This window comes from Entelurus aequoreus, linkage group LG08 (genome assembly GCF_033978785.1).
Source record: "Entelurus aequoreus isolate RoL-2023_Sb linkage group LG08, RoL_Eaeq_v1.1, whole genome shotgun sequence".
Classification (NCBI taxonomy): domain Eukaryota; kingdom Metazoa; phylum Chordata; class Actinopteri; order Syngnathiformes; family Syngnathidae; genus Entelurus; species Entelurus aequoreus.
Window position 1 is genome coordinate 23,007,762 of NC_084738.1, and position 26,581 is coordinate 23,034,342.

Below are 26,581 nucleotides of genomic sequence, written 5' to 3' on the forward strand. Positions count from 1 at the left end.
AGAATGAGTCCTGCTTTTCTCAATGTGTTTAGCCTGGAAGGTGGAAAGTAAAGTAAAAAGGCAGCAGACCTCATCTGACAACAACAAGGTGTCCCAGTAGCAAGTCATTTCAGTAACAAACACTGAATTCATGTTTAAAGGCACAAATGCACAAAGAAAGTCATCCTTGAGTAATGTATGCCACCTAGTGAGGCTGTGCTAGAGTAGTATAGCAATAGTATGTTGTGTAAACCCAACCCCCTGGCGCCTTAAGTGCAGCGCTGGACAATGAGTCAAGTCAGATGACCACGGTCACATATGCATCAACAATAGGAGGGTTTAGTTTCAGTGCAAATTAAGTTATTTTAGAGACAACAGTTGGTTTGAATACATCAAATTTTCATGTGCAGTGTTCAGTATATTCAATTGATTTATGTTATTGATTTGAAGTTTATCTTTTATAGAGTTTGTGCTCAATAAATTAACTAATGACGGAATTGCTCAGTTAAAATATAAATGTGGATATTAAATAACCAAACAGTTACAGCAATTCAAATGGGAACTACAATCTGAGAAATATATATATCTGATTTCATGGATAATATATGTATTTATTTTAAATACTGGTTGACCATATTTCTTTAAACAATTAATATATTTCAATCAATCAATCAATGTTTATTTATATAGCCCTAAATCACAAGTGTCTCAAAGGGCTGTACAAGCCACAACGACATCCTCGGTACAGAGCCCACATATTTATTTAGAATAAGGCCACCATTTTTATACTAAGTATTTATATTAACACATAAATATGTCAGTCAAGTCTTCTGAGTTGTCATTTTTATATTTTAATTTATTTTTATATTCCATGATGTGTATGTATTAATTTCAAATACTAATAGTATTGATTTAAAATAAGGTCACAATATTTTTAGCAACGGTAACTATCATTCAGAGTTTTCAGTGCTGAATTAGAATTATATTATCAACACATAATAGTAATTAATACATATGAAGTCAGAAAAGTCTCTTGAGAAATAATGTTTAAATTCTAATTAAAACATTTTTTTTCTGTATATAATCATCCATTTATATATGTGTTTATCTCATTAAATACTGGTCAATCATCAAAAGTTGACATTCCATGACGAATATGAGTAAAACATTTTTTAACTAGTGATTTGACAGATTGGTTGGCTTATACACCGACTGGCCAGAATATTAGGTAGGTACACACTCTCAGCAAAATGCAGTGCATTAATAAAACACTCCAAATTACAGTGATAATACATGGCATTGAATGAAAGCAGAATTTCCACTGGAAGTTATATAGTGCAGCTGCACCTAATGTTTAAGTCAATCAGTGTGAAGTGAGTAAATTGTAGTGCAAAAACAAAGACAAATCAGTAAAAATATGCTTGAGCCTTAGCTTTACCGCCTTACCTCGGAAGAGAATGTCATTATCCGCTGGTGTGGATGGGTGGAGGTCAGCGTAAAAAAAAAAGTGATTGAGAAAAAGACGTAGATGGAGGAAAGGTGCACAAAGGTCAGATTTTATGATTCAACACCGTTTCTTCCCTCTGCAGTCGGCTGAAAAAAGCACACATAAGAAAGAAACATGATCATCTGCAATAAAGCTACACTTATGTGTGTGCGCAGATATTTTTACTATTTGGGACTGAGCCTGTGTTTGTCACATGTTTTATGGTTGCAACAATTTTCTTCTAGCAAATGAAAATGATATTACAATGTGGTAACATATGGAAATGTATGTTATGGGAATTTGGCAGGGAACTGATCAACAACAAGTGCACTTAAACAAGCTAAAAGTACAAAAACAATTCACTAACACACTAGTTTGCCGTAAATCCAACGGAATATTTGTTTATTACAGCCTAACATGGTAAATTGGATTCAAGGTGATTACTGACATAGGCACTGATTTTTTTATTGGTAGAAAAAAATAACGTATATGTGAAACATTTTCTAACGACAAGATTTGATATATATAGGTAAACATTTGAGGGTTTCCCCCTTCATTTTGCGAATTTCAGCAAATTTTCATCCACTTTTTTAAAAATCCACGAGATGTCCAGAGCAATACATAGTAGTGGTCAAACACTATGAACTTCTTGTTTTTAAATAATTAACAAATATAAAAAATAAACAAATAAATAGGATTCCTAAAAAACATGTATTTAGTATTTATTTAAAACATTTATATTTTTAAATAATGCAATAAAATGTTTTAAAACTAAATACATACCGTATTTTCCGCACTATAAGGCGCACCTAAAAACCTCCAATTTTCTCAAAAGCTGACAGTGCACCTTATAATCCGGTGCGCTTTATATATGGACCAATATTGAGCCACAACAGGTCTCGCAACTACGGGATGCATAACGTAACCCCAGCCTCTACTGTAGCGTCTATTCTATGCGCCTTATAATGCGGTGCACCTTATAATGCGGTGCGCCTTATACAGTATATGAACAAAGTTTTAAAATAAGCCATTCATTGAAGGTGCGCCTTATAATCCGGTGCGGTGCGTCTTATAGTGCGGAAAATACGGTATTCATTGATATTGTTCAATAGTAGGAACATTTTAATTTTCTTAATTATTTTTCTCTCTTCTTTTGTGATTTTTTAATTGATTGTCATTCTTAACATTTGTTAATTTACTTATTTAGTGTTTAATGGTCAAACACTACACCGCAGGATCTTTCCCCCACCCAGTTTTCCTTTTTTTTTTTTTTAGTAATGCACAGAAAACTATTCTTGTATTTCAATTGATTTTAGGAAGATTAAGATTTCTTTTAAACAACGTGTTTCTCCCAATATGGGTTTTTAATTATTTATAATTTATTAATTTGTGTTGCATTTATCTGCTTGAGGACAGAAAGCCCCACAATGTGCATTCATCATAAAAAAAGATTACACAACCTTCAGTTTATGGTGGATCAATGATTATGAAACAAAAATAAAGCTATGTTTGGACTGCTAATTTTAACATTAACATGATTATAACCAGTGTTCCACCCCAGTCCTGTAGGTGGGGGTAATGCACATAGATTTTTTTGGATTTTTTTTTGATTGACAAACCACAAAAGAAGAAGTCATGTTCCCTGTGGGTTGCAGATTTGATACATTTTTGTGTGACCTAGTTTAGACTTTTTTCAGATCATGGCAACTACTTTATCTTATTGTTTGGCTAAATGTGATGTGCATTTCAAACCGAAAAAAAAATCCTAAATAATAAATAAATATAAATATACTATTTCTTTGGCTACTGAATCGGACTGACATTTTAGGCAAAAACATGTTTTTAACAACTTCCTCTTGTTGTTTTTAGGTAAATGCTTCCCTGGAGGAACAGGCCTTCACTGAGGCCTGGGGGCTCAAGGCCAAGAAGGTGTTCTCTCGGGATCTGCTTGACTCCCTCCCCAACCCAAATGATAAGAAACTGATGAACAAAGTTATGGTCCTGGGAGCTGCCAACCTGCTTCCCACAGAGAGACAAGAGGTTGGTGTTTAAATTAGATTCTTCCTGTGCAAAGTCTTAAAAAAATAAGCTGTGATTTCCTCGTTGTGTCTGCAGTATAACACCATTCTCAGCACCATGGACAGTATTTATTCCACCGCTAAGGTGCATCCACAGCCCAACGTCAGCTGGAGCCTGGAACCTCGTGAGTAAAAGCAGAAAGAAGGGAAGTTTATGGAGCAAAACACTGGAACACTTCTCCTTATCAGTTCCTGGAAAAGTCACTTCAGAAGAGGAAGTGGTACAGTATGTAGTGATGAGCAAAATGCCACAGAAATAACATTCTAATAGCTGAGGCACGTGTTGTCAACAATAGCTTTTTATTTCGTCTGCAACACTAGAAAACAAGCAATTATTCTTAGGCTTTTTGTGACCCCTTAGCTAAAGGCTCCAAAAGTGAACTGTGCACATCTAAAGTGACTTGAACAAGGTCAGAGCATTTCTGATAATGTGAGCCTCACTAGTGCTTGTGCACTAAACAAAAAGTGTTTAGTGCCGACCGTGGCCTGGAGGATGGAAACTATGACTTGTAAACAGGCGTATGTCTTCATCCTCCATTTTGATGATTGGTTCGGGTGGAAATAATAAAGGGCAGAACGGAGTAAAAGTGGCACAACCCTTCACAAAAACATTGGCGTCATTAGAAAAACAAACAGGATTTGTCTATCTGTTCTCCTGCGTCCACTTTCACCTCTTCATTGCCTTTTCTTCCTTGCTTTGTTGTCCCAGTGTTGCTTTACAGTATGTCATGGAACTAATGACTAACACGTTCACGTTGGCATTTACCCTACAAACCTTTCTTGCCAATAGCTGTGTGTGTGTGGTCCTTTGCAGACCTAACAGACATCATGGCCAACTCCAGAAGCTACAAGAGGCTGCTATATGCATGGGAGGGCTGGCACAACGCATCTGGCGTCCCGCTCAAGAAGCACTACCGCAGGTTTGTGGAGCTCAGCAACAAGGCCTCACAAGCTGATGGTAAGAAAGTGCACCAATGCTGACTGACTCACGCACAAGCACTTTACTACACGTCAGAAAAATTAATTGTGCAACCACTGACAGACATGCAACTATTTGTTAACTAAAGTAAAAAAGAACGTCCCACGTGTCAGTATATGGCAGTGGTTCACAATTTCTCCTGTGTTCACGTCGCTTCTGGTATTGAAATACTATTGATTATTTAATATTGATGTATTAATTAATTTGAGCACCGCTGCCACCTAGCTGTAGGCTTGTGTATCGTTCAAGCATGGATAAGAACACTAATATTACACGTTACCCTGCCTTTCACGGCCCTTCCTGACATCTCATCATGCCAACATTTAAGTAACGTTGTATAAAATAAAGTTTTTTTTAAACATTTTAGTTTGCGTAAAAAAAATAAAATAAAAATAAAAACTCTAGCAAGAGTCAGCTAACAATAGAGTTAATAAAAATTATATTAATTCCTCCTATAAAACGCTCTAAAAACATCCATCATTGTTTTATATTTACGCTGTAAGCATTTATGTCATGTAGTAACAAGCACATTCATACAACATTTGATATTTACATAATTTGGTCATTTTAAACATACGGTGGCTCATTAATTTCACGGACGCATCAGAATGTTTGGTACATCCTGCAACAGTAACAACTATTACCAAGCATGGCAGACTTCTTGAGAGACAACGACTGCTTTGGGACAAATGATGATCAAGAACCTTATATTTTTTGGCCTAAATATAAGGAGGTCGAGCGACAAGTGTTAGAAGCTGAATGACGAGCAGATCCAGCTTTGGTGAAACACTAAGCCTCATGTAGCCGTATTGCTAAGTGCTAAACAAGAAATACAAACTTTGAACATAATTAAAAAAAACACTTACTGTTCAGTGTCAGTCCTCAGTGGGATGCTCACTGATGGGATGTTTATATTTTCTCGTTTAAAGAATTAATCATAATTCCTTACGAAGGTAAAAAAACAAAAAAAAACAGGCGCAACTAGCGTCTTTTCATGTTTTTCTGGATATCTCCGGGTTTAAGTTAAATGTCAAATTTGACCAACTTCTCGGTTTATGGCAATAACCTTCTACTATACAAGTGAGAGACATGATTTATATGCGATAATTTAGTTTTACCTGTGCAGAGACGGAGCAGCAGCATACCGGCTCAATATGTCAATAGCTGCAAAAGCCAGTTAGCTCTCTGTGATCAGGCACCGCTAAAAGTAGTTCCACAGCGATCGCGCTTATAATAACAATGTTGCTAATATCTGGTTAGTATGCAGGTCAGGACATGTAAATGGGGTATTGTTTGTGGTTTTTGGATGCATTTTAATAGGGCTTTTTGGGTGAAAAAGAGGACTTCCATAACAGTAGCTTCATTGTTAGCCGCCTCGTACTTCCATCCATCCATTTCCTACCGCTTATTCCCTTTTGGGGTCGCTGGAGCCTATCTCAGCTACAATCGGGCGGAAGGCGGGGTACACCCTGGACAAGTCGCCACCTCATCGCAGGGCCAACACAGATAGACAGACAACATTCACACTCACATTCACACACTAGGGCCAATTTAGTGTTGCCAATCAACCTATCCCTAGGTGCATGTCTTTGGAAGTGGGAGGAAGCCGGAGTACCCGGAGGAAACCCACGCAGTCACGGGGAGAACATGCAAACTCCACACAGAAAGATCCCGAGCCCGGGATTGAACCCAAGACTACTCAGGACCTTCGTATTGTGAGGCAGATGCACTAACCCCTCTGCCACCGTGCTGCCCCGCCTCGTACTTGCCCTAAATTAGTTAGAATGCATAAAAAAGACATGCGTTCTTGTCTCACATAGGGATTGTGAATGATAGGCAACATTTAAAAAAAGTGCAATTACCCATCAGGCAAAAAAATAAAACAACTGTCACCGCCCAAACTTTTGTCTGCAACAAAATAATTTTCGAGCCGTCTTATATTCAGAAATATATGTACCAACAGGTGGTGCCAATCAACTACTTTCCAAGCGAGGCAGAGCTTTTGTTACGGTCACTCACACTCACCTATGAGATTCAACCACAATACAGAAGCTAAAAATGTCCCAAATGCTGGAGAGGTTTGCAAACTGTTATGGTTAACTAAGGGGAGGTGACGGCAAACATACACCAGGGGGAAGTGTGAACAATGATTTATTATACATCAAACTATACAAATAAACAATAGAGTGGAGTGTGAACTAGATCCAAAAGTGTATGTGGTGTAAGGCTATGTGTGTAGTTAGCTGAAGTGTGTGTTACCAAAGTGTTGAACGAGAGATGAGGAAGTCCATGGGGCAGGCAGGTGATCCGGGATACAAGCGGGGGTCCGTGGGGCTGAGAGGGGCGTCAAGTCCAGGGGCGAGCGAGGAGTCAGGAACGAGAGGAAAACAAGAGAGAGCGCTAAAGCTTAGCTTAGCTTAGTTTAGTTTACGGGTCACCATGAGAAAACTAAGTTCCCGCCCCGATCCTTGGGTTCACTGGTCCCTTTATGCGGCTCGCCCTCATCAGTCCCAGGTGTGCAGCTCTCCGGTGAGTGATTGCAGCTGGTGGCTGCTGCAGGGCGGAGACGCGCGCGGCGCGTCCCCGGATTTGCGCGGCCGTGGGCGTGTCCCCAGGTGCGCACAGACGGCAGGGGTCTGAGCCGTAACACAAACAACAGAGAGCCAAAATGCTAGTTTTACATAACAGGCCTCAGTGCAGCATAAATAACTGTTAAACAGCTGATAAATTATGTATGATGACATTTTTGTATTGCAATCTAAAGGTTTTAATTTCATGTGTAATTGGAAATATTGATCTTTTTAGCTTTAAATTTTTTTTATTTTTTTTAAAAACTTGTCTGAAAAAAAAGAGGGGTCAATACGTTGCCAATGTTGACGCGTTAACCCATGCGATTAATCACAAAAAATGGCGGAGTATTCATGTAAAAAGGCGGATTAATCACAATTTATTTTGACTGCAAAAGCTCCTTTACCTTAACCGCAAATGGTTACCTAAAAGGTGGCGTGGGTTGTTTTTTACGTCAGTGATCAAGTCAATGCACGTACGCCAGTGCAAAGATGAAGTAGAACTCTAAATTTTTTCACCAAGTACCACCACAATGACCAACATTAAAATACAGTCACGTAGTAGGCCTAAGTATTCATTAAAAACAAGGCAGCTGTTATATTTAACAAGTATATTTAATATTTTCAGCCACTGTATCATTACACACAGTTTGAACAGTAACGCTGTGTTTGAATGTAGGAAAATAAAACACTTTATTTTTATCAAATGATTCTTTGGCGTACCACTAGATGGAGCCCGTGTACCACAGTTTGAAAATCACTGAGGTAGACAATACAGTTAGCAATTTTTAATAAAATAAAGGATGTACATTCCAGTAAAATATTTAAAAAATGTTTATGTACGACGTCAAAGTATTACATATTTAAAGGTATTTTAAATTATATAAGCAAGTAATTTACTGTGAATAAACTACATTCAAGTATGATTAATCTGATTTCTTAAAAATACTTTGACAGTACTAATTTTGTTATATAAATTATATTTTTTAGAGATTGTCCAGAAGAAATCTCTGCATTCTATAGCATTTCAATGAGGTGACTTCAATGTATTTAAACATAATTGTATTTCTTGAGTAGAAACGCTTTGTAATATACTAGGCAAGGCAAGGCAAGGCAGCTTTATTTGTATAGCGCTTTTCATACACAAGGCAGACTCAAAGTGCTTCACAGACAACAAAGTGAAATGAAAGAAAATAAAAGCAAAATTAAAATGCAGACAATAAAAATAAAAACAGTGCAGACGTTAAAAGTTAAAAGATTAAAAGATTTAGCTGAAAGCTAAGGTGAACATAAAAGTCTTCAGTCTAGTTTTAAAAGTAGTGAGAGTTGGGGAGAGTCTGACATCTTCAGGAAGTTTATTCCAGCTATGTGTTGCATAGTGACTGAATGATGATCTCCCTTGATTTGAGTTTACTCTTGGAACCGCTAACAGATTGGTCTCAGAAGATCTTAGTGATCTAGAGGGCGTATATAGTGGGAGCATATCAGTGATATACTTGGGCCCTAGACCATGTAGTGATTTATATGTGAGCAGGAGGATTTTGAAATCTATTCTCTGATGTACAGGGAGCCAATGTAAGGATTTAAGAATTGGTGTAATGTGCTCACATTTTTTGGTCTTTGTTAGAACTCTAGCAGCAGCGTTCTGAACAAGCTGTAGCTGCCTGACAGTTTTTTTGGGAAGACCTGCAAGGAGACCATTACAATAGTCTAGCCTACTGGTAATAAAGGCATGTACAAGTTTTTCTAAGTCTTGAGCTGACATGAGCCCTCTAAGTCTTTTTACATTTTTGAGGTGATAGTAGGCCGATTTTGTTACTGATTTGATGTGACTGTCGAAATGTAAATCAGAATCTAAAATAACCCCAAGATTTCTGGCTTTATTTGAGGTTTTCAGGGACAGTGATTGAAGGTGTTGGATGACTTTAAACCTTTCTTTTTTAGCACCAAAAACAATTATCTCAGTTTTATCTTCATTTAGTTGTAGGAAATTTTGGCACATCCAGTGTTTGACTTGCTCAATGCACTGGCACAGAAGATCTATGGGGCGATAGTCATTTGGTGATAGCGCTACATAGATTTGGGTGTCATCGGCATAGCAATGATGGTCAATGTTATTATTTTGCATGATTTGTCCTAGTGGGAGCATATAGATGTTAAATAAAGTCGGCCCCAAGATTGAACCTTGGGGGACTCCACACGTTACGTTGGTTGGTTCTGATACAAAGTCACCAATGGAAACAAAATAGTTCCTATCTTGTAGATATGACTTGAACCAGCTTAAAACTGTGCCTGAGATCCCCACCCAGTTTTCCAACCTGTCCAAAAGTATTGAGTGGTCGACAGTGTCAAATGCAGCACTGAGGTCCAAAAGCATTAATACTGAAGTTTTGCCAGAGTCTGTGTTTAGACGGATGTCATTTATAACTTTAAGAAGGGCCGTCTCTGTGCTATGAAGAGGTCGAAATCCTGACTGGAAGTTGTTGTGGCAGCCAGTAGAAGCCAAGAAGTGATTTAGTTGTTGGAGGACAACTTTCTCAATTATTTTACTTATGAATGGTAGATTTGAAATTGGTCTGTAGTTGTTGATAACAGAGGCATCTAGGCTCTGCTTTTTTAGAAGAGGTTTAATGACTGCAGTTTTGAAAGCCTTCGGGAAATTGCCCGATTTAATAGAATTATTAACTATTTGCAAGATGTCTGTTGATAGGCAGTCAAAAACATTCTTAAAGAAGTTGGTAGGTAAAACATCAAGGCAGCAGGTGGATGACTTTAGAGCTGTCACCGTTTCCACTAGAGTTTTAGAGTCTATGGCATTAAAGCTTGCCATCATTGCTGTGTTACTTTTGCCTAAATGGGGTGGTGATCCAACTTTTTTACTTGAGATATTGATGGTGCGTCTGATGCCTTCAATTTTATCAGTATAAAAGAATGCAAAGTCATTGCATTTCTGCGTGGAATGGAGTTCGGCTGGTATTTGTGTTGGGGGTTTAGTCAGTCTGTCAACGATTGTGAATAGGGTTTTGGCCTTATTTGTGTTGCTGTTTATGATATTGGAGAAGAATGTTTCTCTAGCACTTTTTAAGACTAAATTGTAGGCCTGGAGGCTCTCTTTATAGATGTCATGGTGAATATGAAGTTTTGTATTCCGCCAGATTCGTTCAGCCTTCCTGCACTCTCTTCTCTGGGCTGTTACAGCAGCAGATTTTCTCCAGGGTGCCTTTTGCTTGCCAGAAATCGTTTTAACTGTAACAGGTGCAATGATATCTATGATATTCACAATTTTGGAATTAAAGTTGCTTACAAGATCATCAGCATGACATGGGTTTAGAGGTGGTAGTGAGGAGATGGCGTTTTTAAAGAGGACATTAGCATGTTCATTTATGTACCGCTTTTTGACATTCTTTGATTCTGTTTGTGTGTCCGGAATTACAGAAATATTAAAGAAAACACAGAAATGATCAGACAATGAAGGATCAATCACAAGAACATCAGAAACATTGAGACCTTTTGTGATAATCAGGTCCAGGGTGTGTCCCTTATAATGTGTAGCCTCTTTCACATGTTGAGACAGTTCAAATGTGTCTAAAATAGTAAAAAGTTATTTTGCGCCCTTGTCATTTAAATCGTCAATATGAAAATTAAAATCACCAGTTATAACCAGGCAGTCAAAGTCAGTGGAGATGCTAGACAATAGTTCAGTAAAATCATCAAAAAAATTTGCAGAATATTTAGGTGGCCTGTAGATAATTAACAAGAGAATTTTGGGAGAGCATTTCAACACAGCACACAGGTATTCAAATGATGTAAACTCACCGAGTGACATCTGTTTCCCCTGAAACATGTTTTTAAATATAGCAGCAACCCCTCCACCTCTTTTCCCTGATCTACATATATCAATGAAGTTATAGTTGGGGGGTGCTGTCTCGATCAGAATGCTTGCACTGTTATTTTGTTCCAGCCATGTTTCAGTTAAAAACATAAAGTCAAGTTTAGAAGTGCTAATAAAATCATTGACTAAAAATGATTTGCTATTCAGAGACCTGACATTGAGCAGACCCATCCTGATGGTGTTATTGACAGGCTTCGATGTTGGCTTTGATTTGGAGATAATAGGAATGAGATTGTTTAGGTTAGCAGGGTGGCTAAGTTTCCCAATGTTTACTCTCTTGGTAGTCACAACAGGGATGTAGAAGGTGCCATGATTTGATGTAGGCAACCTTGGGCCCAGCTGATAATGTGGTCTACTGCTGAACCCTTTTCTGTATCAGAAATATTCAGGACTGCTGTCAGGGCGAGGCGGGGTTTGCCGTAAGGGGGAGGGGGAGTGAGCAGCGTCAGAGCTGGGACGAACTACTGAAGGTGGACGTTGAGGGCGTGTAAGGGGTTGGCGTGAGAAAGGTGAAGTATGGCTGGGGGGTTGTGGAGCACGCCTTCGTGGAGGGGGTGGTGGAGGTGAGCGATGATCTAGGGGGGTAAAAATCTGAGTAGGGTGGGGCGTGAGTGGGGGTAGCTCCCGGAACTCCAAGGGGGAGAAGGGGGGAGAAAGGTCTACTTGAGGGAGGGAGAAAGATGGAGACGTGGATGGCTTGGGGGATGTGGGGGAGGGATCTTCACATGCATTCAGAATGGAGGGAGGGGCGGTAGAGGAGGATAGACACCTCTCCTCTTTGCTCTGGTGTATCTCATGGTCGACGTTCTCCTTTTGCAGTGGCGGTCCTCCTTCGACGTTCCTGATAGGCTGTGTTGTGTCTTCCTTCCTCGGTGGCTCCTCTTGTCTCTTGTCCTTGGCAGTGATGATAGATGCAAGATGCAGGAAGTGAAACATACTACAATAATGTTGAATTAACATATTTTCTTCGTCCATTATTGCTCTTCCAAGGCCAGATCCAGCATTAAAAGAAAACAATTATGTTAACAGGAATGTGTCATGTATTACGATAAAATATGTATAATTGATCATAAAATGATTCAAACTCCTAGCAAATAGTCGTACAGTATCAACATTATGTGCCTTTCTGTAGGCTTTAAGGACACTGGCGATGACTGGCGCTCCTGGTATGAGACCGACAACTTCCAGGATGTTATCGAGAAACTGTACAAGACAATAGAGCCGCTTTATCAGAACCTGCACGCATTTGTGCGCCGCCAACTCTACAATCAGTACGGACCCAAGTACATCAACCTTAAAGGACCAATCCCTGCTCATCTGCTCGGTAACAACACTTTGCTTGAAAACAATACATGCACTGCTTTGAAAAGCTTATCTCATCACCGTAGATGGACGTGCTTCACGCAGGCATTTCCTACAGAGCCTGCAAGTGCCGTGCCCAACAAGGCTGAATTGTTGCTTAAGTGTGTTTTCTTCCTCAACCTCAGGAAACATGTGGGCCCAGACCTGGAACAACATCTACGGTTTGATGATACCATTTCCTGACAAACCCAACTTGGACGTGACTGATGAAATGGTCAAACAAGTAAGTGGGGAGAAAAAAAATAAAAAAATAATAATGAATACTGCGTTGCATTACTGTATTTGTTTCCCAGGGTTACAATGCCACACACATGTTCCGTGTTGCCGAGGAGTTCTTCACTTCTTTGGGTTTGGCTGAGATGCCTCGGGAGTTCTGGGAAGAATCCATGCTGCACAAGCCCGAAGGTCGGGAGGTGGTGTGTCACGCGTCCGCTTGGGACTTTTACAACCGCAAAGACTTCAGGTAACTTTAATAGATAAGATACACTGCAAAGACAGAAACGTTTCCATCTACTTCAAACTGTTATCAAATGTGTAAAGCAAAAATATCTAAACGCTAGGGGTGTGGGAAAAAATCGATTCGAATTCGAATCGCGATTCTCACGTCGTGCAATTCAGAATTGATTCTCATTTTAAAAATTTTTTTTTTTTTTTTTTTTAATTAATCAATCCAATAAAACAATACACAGCAATACCATAACAATGCAATCCAATTCCAAAACCAAACCCGACCCAGCAACACTCAGAACTGCAATAAACAGAGCAATTGAGAGGAGACACAAACACGACACAGAACAAACCAAAAGTAGTGAAACAAAAATGAATATTATCAACAACAGTATCAATATTAGTTACAATTTCAACATAGCAGTGATTAAAAATCCCTCATTGACATTATCATTAGACATTTATAAAAATAAAAAAAAAGAACAATAGTGTCACAGTGGCTTACACTTGCATCGCATCTCATAAGCTTGACAACACACCATGTCCAATATTTTCACAAAGATAAAATAAGTCATATTTTTGGTTCATTTAATAGTTCAAACAAATTTACATTATTGCAATCAGTTGATAAAACATTGTCCTTTACAATTATAAAGGCTTTTTACAAAAATCTACTACTCTGCTTGCATGTCAGCAGACTGGGGTAGATCCTGCTGAAATCCTATGTATTGAATGAATTGAGAATCGTTTTGAATCGGGAAAAAATCGTTTTTGAATAGAGAATCGCGTTGAATTGAAAAAAAAAATCGATTTTGAATCGAATCGTGACCCCAAGAATCGATATTGAATCGAATCGTGGGACACCCAAAGATTCACAGCCCTACTAAATGCTTTTATATGTCCATTTGTGGGATAGCGAGACACTTCCTGGTTCATGAAAGATAACTAAGGATGTAGCAATATAAGAATTTCATATCGTGGGTATGGGTGTCCCAATACAACTATTTCACTTATGATACCGCAATTGGAGCCTTGAATTTTGGGCTTTGCGATATCAATCGCACATTAATAAAAAAAACACATTTATCTAAAAACACCAACATTATGAAAAAACACCAACCTGACTTTTGCGGTCTTTAAATTTAAGTGGAGTGCTAATTAATTTTTGGCGACACCTAGTGTTCACAATAATTCATTAAAGTTAAGCGAATGACACAGTTAGTTGAATGACACGTTTGTTACTGTACATATCCTACTACGCTTCTGCTTCGGAGAATTTATATGTGTAAGTAATACGCAAATATATTTATTTGATATGTGTTAATATTGACAATGTCTTTTAGATTGCAATATTAAGGACACTTATTACATATGTCTAGCTTGTGTGCTATTGTGTGCTTAGCTGTTGTGTAGCTGCTATCTCCTAGTAACCTGCTGCAAATTATTGGAGGACATTTGGATGTTAAGCTTTGCACAAGTAAATGCGCTTAAGGACTGCTTGTTTCCGAACTTGTATCGGAAATTTTAGATGCAAGCAGATATCATCGAGTACTTATTTTTTTGTTGTTGATATCGGGCAGCACGGTGAACAGTGGTTAGTGCTTGTGCCTCACAATAAAAAGGTCCCGGGTTCGATTCCCGGGCTCGGGGTCTTTCTGTGTGGAGTTTGCATGTTCTCCCCGTGACTGAGTGGGTTTCCTCCAGGTACTCTGGCTTCCTCCCACCTCCAAAGACATGCACCTGGGGATAGGTTGATTGGCAACACTAAATTAGCCCATGTGTGTGAATGTTGTCTGTCCATCTGTGTTGGCCCTGCGATGAGGTGGAGTGAAATCATTTAACCACCTTTTATTGAAAATAAATAGAGACACAATATATATCTTCATATTTATATGCTAATAGAGCAGTGTTTGTATGTTGAATGTGCACACTTGGAATAACTTTTTGCCTCAGACAATATACAATTTTAGATTGGAGTGTAACATTTGTAATGGGGAAAGACACTAATGTCCCTTGTATTCATGTTAGCATTTAAGATAGCCAGGGATTAGCACGCTAGCTAGCAAAACATGGCGCTAGCAATCAGTGAGCAAGCTTTCTTCTCCTCCGGTCTGTGAGTTTATTAAAGTTAAGTTAAAGTTAAAGTACCAATGATTGTCACACACACACTAGGTGTGGTGAAATTTGTCCTCTGCATTTGACCCATCCCCTTGATCACCCCCTGGGAGGTGAGGGGAGCAGTGGGCAGCAGCGTAGCCGTGCCCGGGAATCATTTTTGGTGATTTAACCCCCAATTCCAACCCTTGATGCTGAGTGCCAAGCAGGGAGGTAATGGGTCCCATTTTTATAGTCTTTGGTATGACCCGGCCGGGGTTTGAACTCACAACCTACCGATCTCAGGGCGGACACTCTAACCACTCGAAGTAGATAACACTTTTATAGATAGACTTTTATTCTACCCACAAAGGGGAGATTATGTTGTTGCAGTGCAGGTTTTTACATGCAGTAACAGACGTAAAATGTAATGAAAAACTAAAACATTTTAATAATACTTATTCCGCACTATCGATTGCATTGCATTGATGTATAGATAAAAATAAAACACTATCTTAACACCCGTCTTGCACATCAGGAAAAAGATCACAGTAATCACATAAGTGCTTTGTAAAGTCTTATGGCTGTGGGCAGAAAGGACCTGTGGTAGCGCTCCTTCTTGCACCGTGGCTATAACAATCTAATGCTGAAGGAGCTACTCAGGGCCTCCTCAAGGATGTCAACTTTGTCACCTTCCTTCTATCGGCCACCTCCCCAATGCTGTTCAGTGGGCAGCCTAGGACAGAGTCATCTTCCTCAATCAGTTATTAAGTCTGATCCTGTCTCTGACCATGCTGCCCCCACCCCAGCAAGCGATGGCATAAAACACAGCAGAAGCCAACACGGTGTCATAAAAAGTGCACAGTAGTAAAGTGAATTATATTTATATAGCACTTTGCTCTAGGGACTCAATGCGCTTCACATTGCGAAACCCATTATCCACATTTAAGCTACATTTACACAAGTGTGGGTTGAATTAGGAGCAAGGTGGGTGGAGTGTTTTGCCCAAGGACTCAGCGACAGTGACTAAGATGGGGGAAGCTGGATCCGAACCAGGAACCCTTAAGTTTCTGGCCGGCCGCTCAACCATCTGAGAGCCACGCTGCCCCTGTAGGACCCTGTTTGAATTGTGAGCCTATAGTCCAGTTTATTGTTGAGATGAACATCCAGGTATTTAAATTATTTCACTATTTATATGTCTGATCCCAGGATTTTCACCGGTGTGGATGATGGAACTGAACGTTGGAAGTCAATCACAAGCTCGTTTGTCTTATTGGTGTTCAAGTGCAGGTGAAAACTTGCACACCAGCAGGGTTGCACAATTTGGAGAAAAAACCTAATTGCTAATGTTAGGATGCCAACATGTTAACATTAGCCTGCTAAGTGTATGTTTCAAATACCAAGTTATATGACTCTGAGGTGTTCGGATATAAAATCGGCTAAAAAAGTTAGCATGCTAACATTAGTGTGTTAGAATGCTAACATTAGCATGCTAACACTTAAAATGTTTCCAGTACCAAATCATGACTATAAAGTGCACACATGCTAAAATTAGCTAGAAAAAAAAGTTAGCATGTTAATGTTAGCCTGCTATCAGTTAACAGGATTTCCCCTAGACTGGCACTATATGTGTGGCGCTGGGGGCGTGGTCAATATGACCTCATCATATATGAAATGATCATTTTGATTTGCAGTTTTGCAAATATTTTCTTTAAAAATGCTAAGCAAATGTTTTAAGTACATTTAGTATATACGAGGTTCAACAATTCTGATTGGCCAACATGTCTGTCAGTCATTTGCTGGTCAACGGCGGTGGGAAAAAAAAAACAAAAAAAAAACTTTAGCCTCTTGCGGTTATTAACCGCACTAATTAAAACCTCAATGTTGCTTCTATTTTGATTAATCGTGCGCCTCTACACACTAGTCATTTCAATTTAAGAGCCCGTTTACACCAAGCCGGATAAGGTTATCCAGGGTAAATCACACCTAACCTTATCCGTGTCCACACAACAATACCATGAATTGATTAACGTGGACCCCGACCGACTTAAACAAGTTGAAAAACGTATTCAGGTGTTACCATTTAATGGTCAATTGTACGGAATATGTACTGTACTGTGCAATCTGCTAATAAAAGTCTCAATCAATGCCACCGTTTAAGACCCCCGCCTCCTCCGTCCGGCGGCGCAACGGGACCTGGTACGCATGTGAGGAAAATGCGCACGTCATGACTCATAGTCCTCTCTAGTGTTGCTTTGTGTGCAAGTTCTTAGATGTAACTTATCTGAACAATATCCAGTGTTGTGGTATTTCAATTAACTGGAATCCAGTGTGCTGTGGGGCCCTATTGTAGTGAATCACACCTGAGCCATCATACATTAATAACATTTTTATTAGACACGTAAGCAATGTGATAAAGAACATTTTACATAAATCAAACTAGGGATGTGGATATCTGGTCAGGACACTCCTCACTCTTTTGCCTTCCCCTTCATTGTCCATTCGCTTTTGGTGACTTTATATACTCTGGACCTAGACGTTGAGTCCGCGACATACATGGCGGACAATAACTCATACAGTCTGCTTTGCCAGTCCAAATGCATTCGCCGTTTTCCTCGACGGCCAGGTAATACAAAGCACACGCTATCTTTTTTATCACATCCACGGGAGCTTGCATTCTTCTTGTCTCTCCTACGACAAATGGACAAGGTTTTTCGCTAAGTAGCATTACAGCTAATCCGGCCGGACATTGGCAAGTTCTCTTGCCGTCTGAGAAGTGTTGTATCCGAAATAGCTGCAATCGCTTTCTCTTAAGGTATTCATGAGTGATTTCCACAAGCGTCTGTACATGTAGAAGAAGGAGAAACAAGGGTATGTCTGGATGACTCGCCTCCATATTTCCAGTGGTTAGCTGCGAGCTTTATTATGAAGCTGGCTGTAGCGTGTTCTTTCTGACGTCACTTCCTGTGTGGGCGAGGTCTTTCTGGCGTCACTTCCTCTCCAAACTCACTTTGCAAACGATCAATGAGTCCATACAAAGCTAAGTGCCGGAGATTCAAGAATTACACGGCCGACTTACCCATGTAAAAATTTGTCCGAGGAGGGGGACCTTAAACTCTGGTTTAGTGTGGCTGAAACGGGACTTAGGCTAAATAATTATTCGTTTTTAGGGGTTAAACGACTTAGTGTAGACATGGCCTAAGAGAGTTTTATATCGATTTACCATTAAGACCGGTAATTGTTACATCCCTAAAGATGACATACTGTAAGACTTTAGGAACATTTCTGTCCTTGGATGGATCAATCAAAGCTCAAAATTGTTATATTCGATTTTTGAAGACAATTTTAATGAAATCTTCAACTAAGTTTTATGAAAAATAGGTTTTGTATTTTTTGTGTAATTCTGCCAAACAAAACAACACATGTGAATCAAAACAATACTTCTTGCCTTGGCGACGGTAAACAGAAAACCAACAGTCATGCTTTCTAAAAGCAACCCTTAATAAAATATTAATAAAGTACATTGTAGGCGCACAACAATCAAATGTAAAGCTCTCCTTTTACCAAAGCTAAGTGCATATGACCACAATGTATCATCACCCTGGGCATCCTGCAGTTGTCAGCTCAAATGAAATTGTTATCAGACTTTTGAATTTGAAATAAAACTGACCTGCAGTCCACATAAATACAATAGGGCAAACTGCAATGACAACAAATATAAGATACATAATGTGACAAATACTTTAATGACCCAAATGAGACAACTCATTCCCTAGATTATAAAAAAAAACCTGAGAAAGACTGCTTGTCTAGCGATTTATTCATGCAGACCAAGGGAGCTTTACTTCCTGTCACTCACGCACAGGCACACCCACACACACACTCGCACTCAGTGGGAAAAAAGTGTATTAAATGGAGTTAAGATGCTCATTTTAAAATAATGGCCATCAATGAAGTAGTCTTCAAACAAGCATCTACAAATTATAAAATGTCTACTAGTGATGGGTTGATGAGGCGTCATGAAGCGTTTCGACACATTGCAAAACTGTATTGATACTGTGTCGATACTGTGTCACTAAATACTGACATCTGCTGGACATTAAAAATCCCTACAGGCAACCTATGGACCGACTCAACTGACACTGATTTTATGACCTAGTGTATACAATAATATAAACCAAGTCATTGTATTTCATTTAGGATTATTTCATATTTTCATTTAAATAAAAATATATTTTAATCTTTTTTAGATACAGTCAATAAATAATGTGAACATGTATCATAACATGGAAAACTAAGAGAACGTGTTGTGAATGAGGATGCTTGTGGACTGGGAATTTTTATTTTTTTTCTACACATTTTTATTTAAAAAAAAAACAGTTTTTCCAACGTATTACATTTTAGACGATTTCTCTTAGTTATTATTTCTCCGGCTGTAGAAAAGACCGGTTCACGGGGCACAGAGGAGGCGGGAGTGCGACACAGTTCGCGTATCGGTCACGTGACCAAAACAGCTCATGATCGGTCACGTGACTTTCTAAAAGCGGTACGCGCACCGACACAGGGTTTTGCTCTATGAGCTTGACGCATGCGCCGATGCATCGGTGTTGCGGGACGCATCACTAATGTCTACTAACCATTATTTTCAAACATGGTATAAAAAAAAAACACATTTTGTCCTCTTTCATCGTATTTTTAAAATACAGGCCTTGAAAAAGAGTGGACATCAAATGTTCATTGTATTATTTGGGTTACTCCTCTACCTCTTTTGACTGCATCAAAACATGTTGTGTATATTAATGGATTGCATGTGTTATAGGATCAAGCAGTGTACGACTGTGACGATGGAGCAGCTCTTTACCGTCCACCACGAGATGGGCCACATCCAGTATTACCTGCAGTACAAGGACCAACCGGTGGGCTTCCGTCGTGGGGCCAATCCTGGATTTCACGAGGCTATCGGCGACGTCTTGTCTTTGTCGGTTTCAACTCCAAAACATCTGAAGACCATTGGACTACTGGATTCCGTGACTTCTGATCCTAGTAAAGAGACATGAGACGTACAGTAAGGGGCCACATCCAACCATTAAATGGATATACATACATTTTGTTTTTCAGACTCAGACATTAATTACCTGTTAAAGATGGCTCTGGAGAAGATAGCCTTCCTTCCTTTTGGCTACCTCATCGACCAGTGGAGATGGGGCGTGTTCGGCGGGAATACACCCCCAGAACGCTACAACTCTGAATGGTGGTACCTCAGGTGAGCCAATTAATGTTTCAGTTGTATACCTATAAGGTTCACCCTTTTAGTACTTTGTTCATCATTTGCAACCATATTCAACATGAGTATGAAGCTACAATTGACTTACAAAAGAGATAACGTGAGAAGGAGCATTTGCCCATTTTAAACACGAACGAATAGCCACACTTGACTTTTCTTCCCTCTCATGCCGTCAAAGCCATCAAATTAGGAACAACAGTAACGCTATTTCCGCTCTTTTACCTCTATTTACCTCTCTAAAAACAAGTTAAATGTTAACACATTGACATTGTACCTGTCGTGCCGCGTTCTCCCCGCCGGCCAAACCGCCTTATCACTTCCGGGTGATTTAAATACGTTTTTGTTCGCGCGCAGCGCTGATCACGTGACCAGGGTGCCACGGTCATGTTTAAAGAAGAATGTCTTTGTTATTTCAGCTTTTGGTTTATTTGTATATATTTAATGTTATTATGCCTGTCAAAGTTGGTAACATTAGCTGTGGCTGTTTGTTTTTGACAGGTAAATGGTCGTTAGTATACCAGGGTTACAACTCGTTTTTGATTATCATGTATTGCACTTTGAAGGGCTAGCAGAGTTCAGATAGAACTGCTGACTACTTTTATTGTCCATTATAAATGTATTTATGATATTTAGTTTATTCCATTGCGGGTTTGATAATTTTTTTGCTGTTTTTGCACGAAAAATACACCCTGAGCACTCCAACCTGACTCAGTCTGGTGGTAACTATAGAGCCCAGTCACACGCAGCAACACTATATAGTCGTTTTTTTAGGAATACACAAGTATTTGTAGTTAGCCCAAAAAAGTACATATTTGAACCCAAATCACGCTTAGTGAATCCCCTGGTGAAGGCTGGTGAATGAGAAATGATTTGCACTCGTCACCATGCACTGCAGTGCAATCAACATAAAATCTGGTACTTAAGTTTATCATGACAGGATTTAACGCCATAAGAGGTACAGGAACTCACCCATTTTTGTTTGTCATTTAGAGTTCTTCCAGTACTAATGGCATTGCATTCTTAATTTTTGAGCGATCCTGAATGTGCTTTTCACTTTTTATTTTTCCAAACCATTTTAGCTGTGTTGAATGAATGTAACTTTAAAAATGGTTTATTAAATCATTAAATCAGTGTAAACTGGTAAAGCTACACAAACACGTTCCAATAATGTTTTTTTTAATCCCATGTTGTCCCGATGCTCTTTTATCCTGCATTACGAGCTAATGCAACACAATTTTGTTCTTACCTGTACTGTAAAGTTAAAATTTGAACCACAATAAAAGGAAGTCTAAGTCTAATGTTATCTTAACATAAACTAATGCAATGCTTTATCTTATGATTTGGACTTTGGATTTTGTACCACCGGCTTTAAATTGTTATATTGTTCCAATAAATTGCGATACATTTTCCGATTTAAAGCATGCAGCAAAATTATTGCGTGTGTCATTTTAGTTGTTGTTGTTTTTTGATAAGGGTAGTAAATAACAGTGAAACTATGTAAACATACCGGCCTTTAAAGAACAAGGATTAACAAAGAGTTGTGTTTGTGCCATTAGCTACTAGCTTGGATTAGTAACTAATAAATTATTAATTTTGCTTTGTGTATTGTAGAGGTGTTGTTGCTACTTTACCTCTCAACACGCAAACTGTTGTACACTAAATAACTTTCCATTGTATTTTAGTTACATAAGCCATCTGTTTTTTTTCTTCTTGCTCAAGGACAAAATATCAAGGCATCTGCCCGCCCACCAAGCGCACTGAGGAGCACTTTGATGCCGGTGCAAAATTCCACATCCCTGGAAACACACCTTACATCAGGTAGCATCTTGTTTCTCGACATAGAATTGCATAATTCACTTTGTATTGACATGTTAACTCCACAAACTTTCAGAGCATCAGGAGTGTGTGCTTGTAACCAAGTGTTTTATGGGCCGACACTCATAAACACGCATGTCGACAAGAGAATAACATTGTGAAAAAATATCTGCGAGATGGGAATTAAAGTTTTACAGTATACTGTGAACCTAATGTAGTCATTCAATAGAAACACATTCCCGGGAATGTGTTTCTAGACAATAGAAACGCTTTACAATCGCAGGAAGCTGGTTGCAATGACCCCAGCTGGGGTTATTTTACAGAACATTCTTCTTCCTATCTATAAGGCACTCTTGTGTCCCATTTGTGCATTAAGACGTTTTAGATTATGTGCAGTAAAAAGCCATTGTCACTCAACTTTTTCTCAAGCTAAATATCAACTGTTTACTTTGCTAATCTGTCTTCTGCAGGTATTTTGTCAGCTTCATCCTGCAGTTCCAGTTCCATGAAAAACTGTGCCAGGCAGCCAAACACAATGGACCCTTGCACACGTGTGACATCTACCGCTCTGCAGAAGCAGGAGCAATTTTAAAGTATGTTGTTTGGCAAGTTTTAATGAACATTTTTCTTTTTCTTTTTCTAAAACCGGTCATTGTCCTTTAGGAAAGTTCTTCAGGCAGGCTCCTCCAAACCGTGGCCTGTAGTGCTCCAAGACGCTCTAGGCTCAAACAAGATGGATGCGGGATCGCTGATGAGATACTTTGACCCCATTATTAAGTGGCTGCAAGAGCAAAATGTCAACGATACCCTCGGATGGCCCGACTTCAACTGGGTCCCACCTGTTCCTGAGGGCTACCCAGAGGATATTGGTAAGACAAAAGTAGACGACTGACAAACAAGACAAAATTACATAAACACACAACACACAAATACATCCTGTTCTTGTTGCTGCTGAATCGTGGCTAATGTTCTTCTTGTCCATCCAGATAAGAACACAGATGAGCTAGAGGCAAAGCAGCTTCTAGAAGAATACAACAGCACAGCTGAAGTGGTGTGGAATGCTTATACAGAAGCTTCATGGGCCTTCAACACTGACATCAATGAAAAAAACAAGCAGAATATGGTGAGAACATCAACACTGTCATCCATCCATCCATTTATCACCTCTTCAATCATCCATCCTCCTTCCATCTACCCAGCCATCCAATTATCCATCCAGTCATACATCTATCTATTCATCCATCCATCCATCCATCCAGCCATCCAATGATCCATCCACCCATTTAGCCGTCATCTATCTATTCATCCATCCATATATCCATTGACCATACATCTATTTTTTTTTATTCATCATCCATCCATCTAATTATCCATCTGTTTATCCATCCACCCAATTATCCATGATCCATTAATCCATTCATCAATGCATATATCCACCAATCCATCTATCCATCCAATGATATACCGTTTGTCTAATTATCCATCCATCTATTGATAGAGAACAAAGTAATTTATCTATCTGTCCATCATCCACGGAGCCATGCATCAATCCATTATTTATATTAATCCATACATTTATTGATCTATGGGATCCTTAAGTCATTATTCATTATTTCTATCCATCCATGTTCTTTGGATGCTTTATCCTTCCTTTGTTCTAACACCCATCTATTTTATTTTGATCTTCCAACCCTCCCTACCTACCTGCCTCCATCCATCCATCTACTCCCTTTAGTCTTTCCTTTCACATGTGTGCGTTTATATTGAAAGAGGATCAAAAGAGGATAGATGGAATTAAGGAGGGATAAAGGATCAAGATTCGATTTTTGTATTATCTTTCATCAACCTCTCTCACTACACCACCGATACAACTTTCCATCCACTCGTTTTCAATTTACCATTCCACACCTTTTTGATCCTTCACTCTTCCATTCATCTGACATTCGCTCATCCTTCTACCCATCCATTCACCATTTGTCTTTTCAACCATCCATCCTCTTTTGATCCTTCATTCACCAAACCACCTATAAATACTTATGCACAGCCTTTCTTTTTATCCTTCCTGAATTTCGTTATTTAACCATCATTTCATCTACACTGTAAAAAAAATTTCTGTAAAAAAACGGTCATCTACTGGCAGCTATGGCTGCCAAACAAAAACCATAACATTAAAGTAAAACATTGTAAACCAAATAATGATCAAAAACATTATATTTACAGAAATTTTCATGAAACGTTTTGCGGAAAAATATAGTCATTTTACAGATTTTTACTAAATTATTAAGATTAACCACCTTTAATAAAGTGACGATGCAAACAGTTCTGCAGAAAAATACTTTTATTCTACAGAGTTTTTCCAAATTATTATGATCAAACACCTTTAATGAAGTGACAATGCTGGCAGTTCCACCGAAAAATACCATTATTTTACAGATTTTTTCTGAATTGTTAAGATCAACCACCTTTAATAAAGTGACGATGCAAACAGCTCTGCAGAAAAATACCTTTATTCTACAGTTAGATTGTTAGTATGGACATAGACTTTTGTATAACAAGCTACATTTTTAATGAAAGATAATTACTGTAATTTTACATGAATTTGAAAGTAATTTAAGAAAACAGAAAATGCTATGTATAATTGATTTGGTATTTTTCTGTAAAAAAATTGAAATATACATAGTTTGTCATTACTGGCATATTACTTAAAATAACATGCGGATTGTTTATTTACAGATAATGTCTTCAATTCTACAGTTTTATAAACTATTTTAAAAAAATAGAAAAATTACAGTAGAAATTTAGAGTAAATTAACCATAAAAATAGGATTTTTTTTTTAGTGTATCTGTCCCATCATTAATCCAAACTGTTTTGATCCTTCATCCATCTATTTTAGTTAATCTTTCAACTACCTATTCGTCCCTTCCTCCATCCATCATCTAGTCATCATCCAGCAATCTCATTAAATCTATACATCCATTACTCCATTGTCTTTTGACCCTTCTTTCACATTCACAATCAATGCAAGCCTCTCTGAGCAATAATCTTCCTTCCATCCTTATATCCTTCCTCCTATCCATTATCTATGCATTCATCTATTATTACCATCTACCCATTATCTATTGCTGCATCCATCGCTTCATTAAACCATCTATGCATCCATTGCCCGCCGTCTATCCTCTTAAGCTTCACCATACATCCAAAATCTATCCACTATCTCTATCCATCCATCCATCCATCAGATGAATAAAATGTCTTCATTATTGTTCCTCAGCTTGAGAAGAACCTGGAGATGTCCTCCCATACTCTAAGGTACGGGCAGCAGGCGCGCCGGTTCGACACGGCTGATTTCCAGGATGCATCAGTCAAGCGCATTGTTAAGAAACTCAGCGACATCGAGAGGGCCGCGCTGTCACCAGCACAGCTTGAAGAGGTGAGTACAAGTCTGAAAGAACTTTCTACTGCTTTTGTCTGAGCAAGCCTTATCGAAATGTGTGTGTCTTCAGTACAACAATCTCCTGTCCAACATGGAGACCAAATACAGCGTAGCCGAGGTCTGCAGAGAAAACGGCCAATGCCACCCGCTGGATCCTGGTATGAATTAAACATCTGATCAAATCTGTCTTTCTTTTTATAGTTAGTGCAGTAGTGACCGTGTTGTGTACGTTTCAGACCTCCAGAAGATCATGGCAGAGTCCAGAGACTACGATGAACTGTTATTTGCTTGGAAGGGCTGGCGAGACTCAGCAGGGAAAGTACTTCGCTCGGATTACAAGAGATACGTGGAACTGGCCAACCAAGCTGCCAGACTCAACGGTAACACTCTGACTGTGCTCGTATTAGAGAAAAAGTGAACGATAAAAACAGATTCACTATTTTGTATACAAATGGCAGAGGAATGTGCGCAACACCTGACTTGACTGGAAAATGAGTGGGAGTCAGAAAAAACGTAGCAACATTTGGATTAAATCCTCTTGTTATTTGTGCAGCTGCGGATTTGTAAACTAGTTCAGGTGTACACACACCAGGTAGGGTAAAACTGTTTTGCATTCATATTTACTCTTATGTTTTATATACAATTGTAGACATATCAGCCTAATTTATTATTTGTATATTTTAACCTGTACTTTTTATAGGTGAGGGTAAAATCTCATTGTTAATGCATATGTGGGTTATCATGTGGCACCACCTTATGGAATGTTTACAACAAAAACATAAAACATAAAAACAATATACAATTATAACCCATTTACCATTTACAAAAACAACAATTAAATTATTATGAATATTTCATAATAATTCTCACCAATATATACTAAGTTAAGTTTGAATTATTCTGATCCAAATCTATTATCTTTGAAGATAAACTGTGGGTTTTTTTGTGAGTAATATTGTGATTTCATTTTTGTAAAATGATGAGGTGGCGACTTGTCCAGGGTGAACCCCGCCTCCCGCCCGATTGTAGCTGAGATAGGCTCCAGCACCCCCCGCGACCCCGAAAGGGATAACTGGTAGAAAATTATAAAATTATGATTTTTTTTTACTCTAAATATTACAACTTTGTTTTAATTATAATAATGACCTTATTCTTCCTAAATTA

The 26,581-nt window shown here is 38.7% G+C and overlaps 1 protein-coding gene and 1 long non-coding RNA gene across 2 annotated transcripts in view; one reads left to right on the top strand and one right to left on the bottom strand.

Moving 5' to 3' along the window:
- ace (angiotensin I converting enzyme (peptidyl-dipeptidase A) 1) overlaps positions 1-26,581 on the top strand; it is a 38,871-nt gene that overhangs the window by 974 nt on the left and 11,316 nt on the right. Inside the window, exons 2-16 of the mRNA XM_062056011.1 lie at positions 3,335-3,505; positions 3,581-3,668; positions 4,358-4,501; positions 12,114-12,305; positions 12,469-12,566; positions 12,637-12,806; positions 19,704-19,927; positions 20,003-20,147; positions 21,888-21,986; positions 22,454-22,576; positions 22,647-22,852; positions 22,970-23,106; positions 25,256-25,414; positions 25,488-25,575; positions 25,654-25,797. Coding sequence (XP_061911995.1) covers positions 3,335-3,505; positions 3,581-3,668; positions 4,358-4,501; positions 12,114-12,305; positions 12,469-12,566; positions 12,637-12,806; positions 19,704-19,927; positions 20,003-20,147; positions 21,888-21,986; positions 22,454-22,576; positions 22,647-22,852; positions 22,970-23,106; positions 25,256-25,414; positions 25,488-25,575; positions 25,654-25,797 — 2,188 coding nt within the window. The remainder of the gene's footprint in view (positions 1-3,334; positions 3,506-3,580; positions 3,669-4,357; positions 4,502-12,113; positions 12,306-12,468; positions 12,567-12,636; positions 12,807-19,703; positions 19,928-20,002; positions 20,148-21,887; positions 21,987-22,453; positions 22,577-22,646; positions 22,853-22,969; positions 23,107-25,255; positions 25,415-25,487; positions 25,576-25,653; positions 25,798-26,581) is intronic.
- Positions 19,567-20,436, bottom strand: LOC133655658 (uncharacterized). Its single transcript, XR_009827025.1, has 3 exons — positions 20,257-20,436; positions 20,020-20,176; positions 19,567-19,924 (listed from the first exon to the last, which is right to left on the bottom strand). It is a non-coding gene; the product is annotated as an uncharacterized LOC133655658 (long non-coding RNA).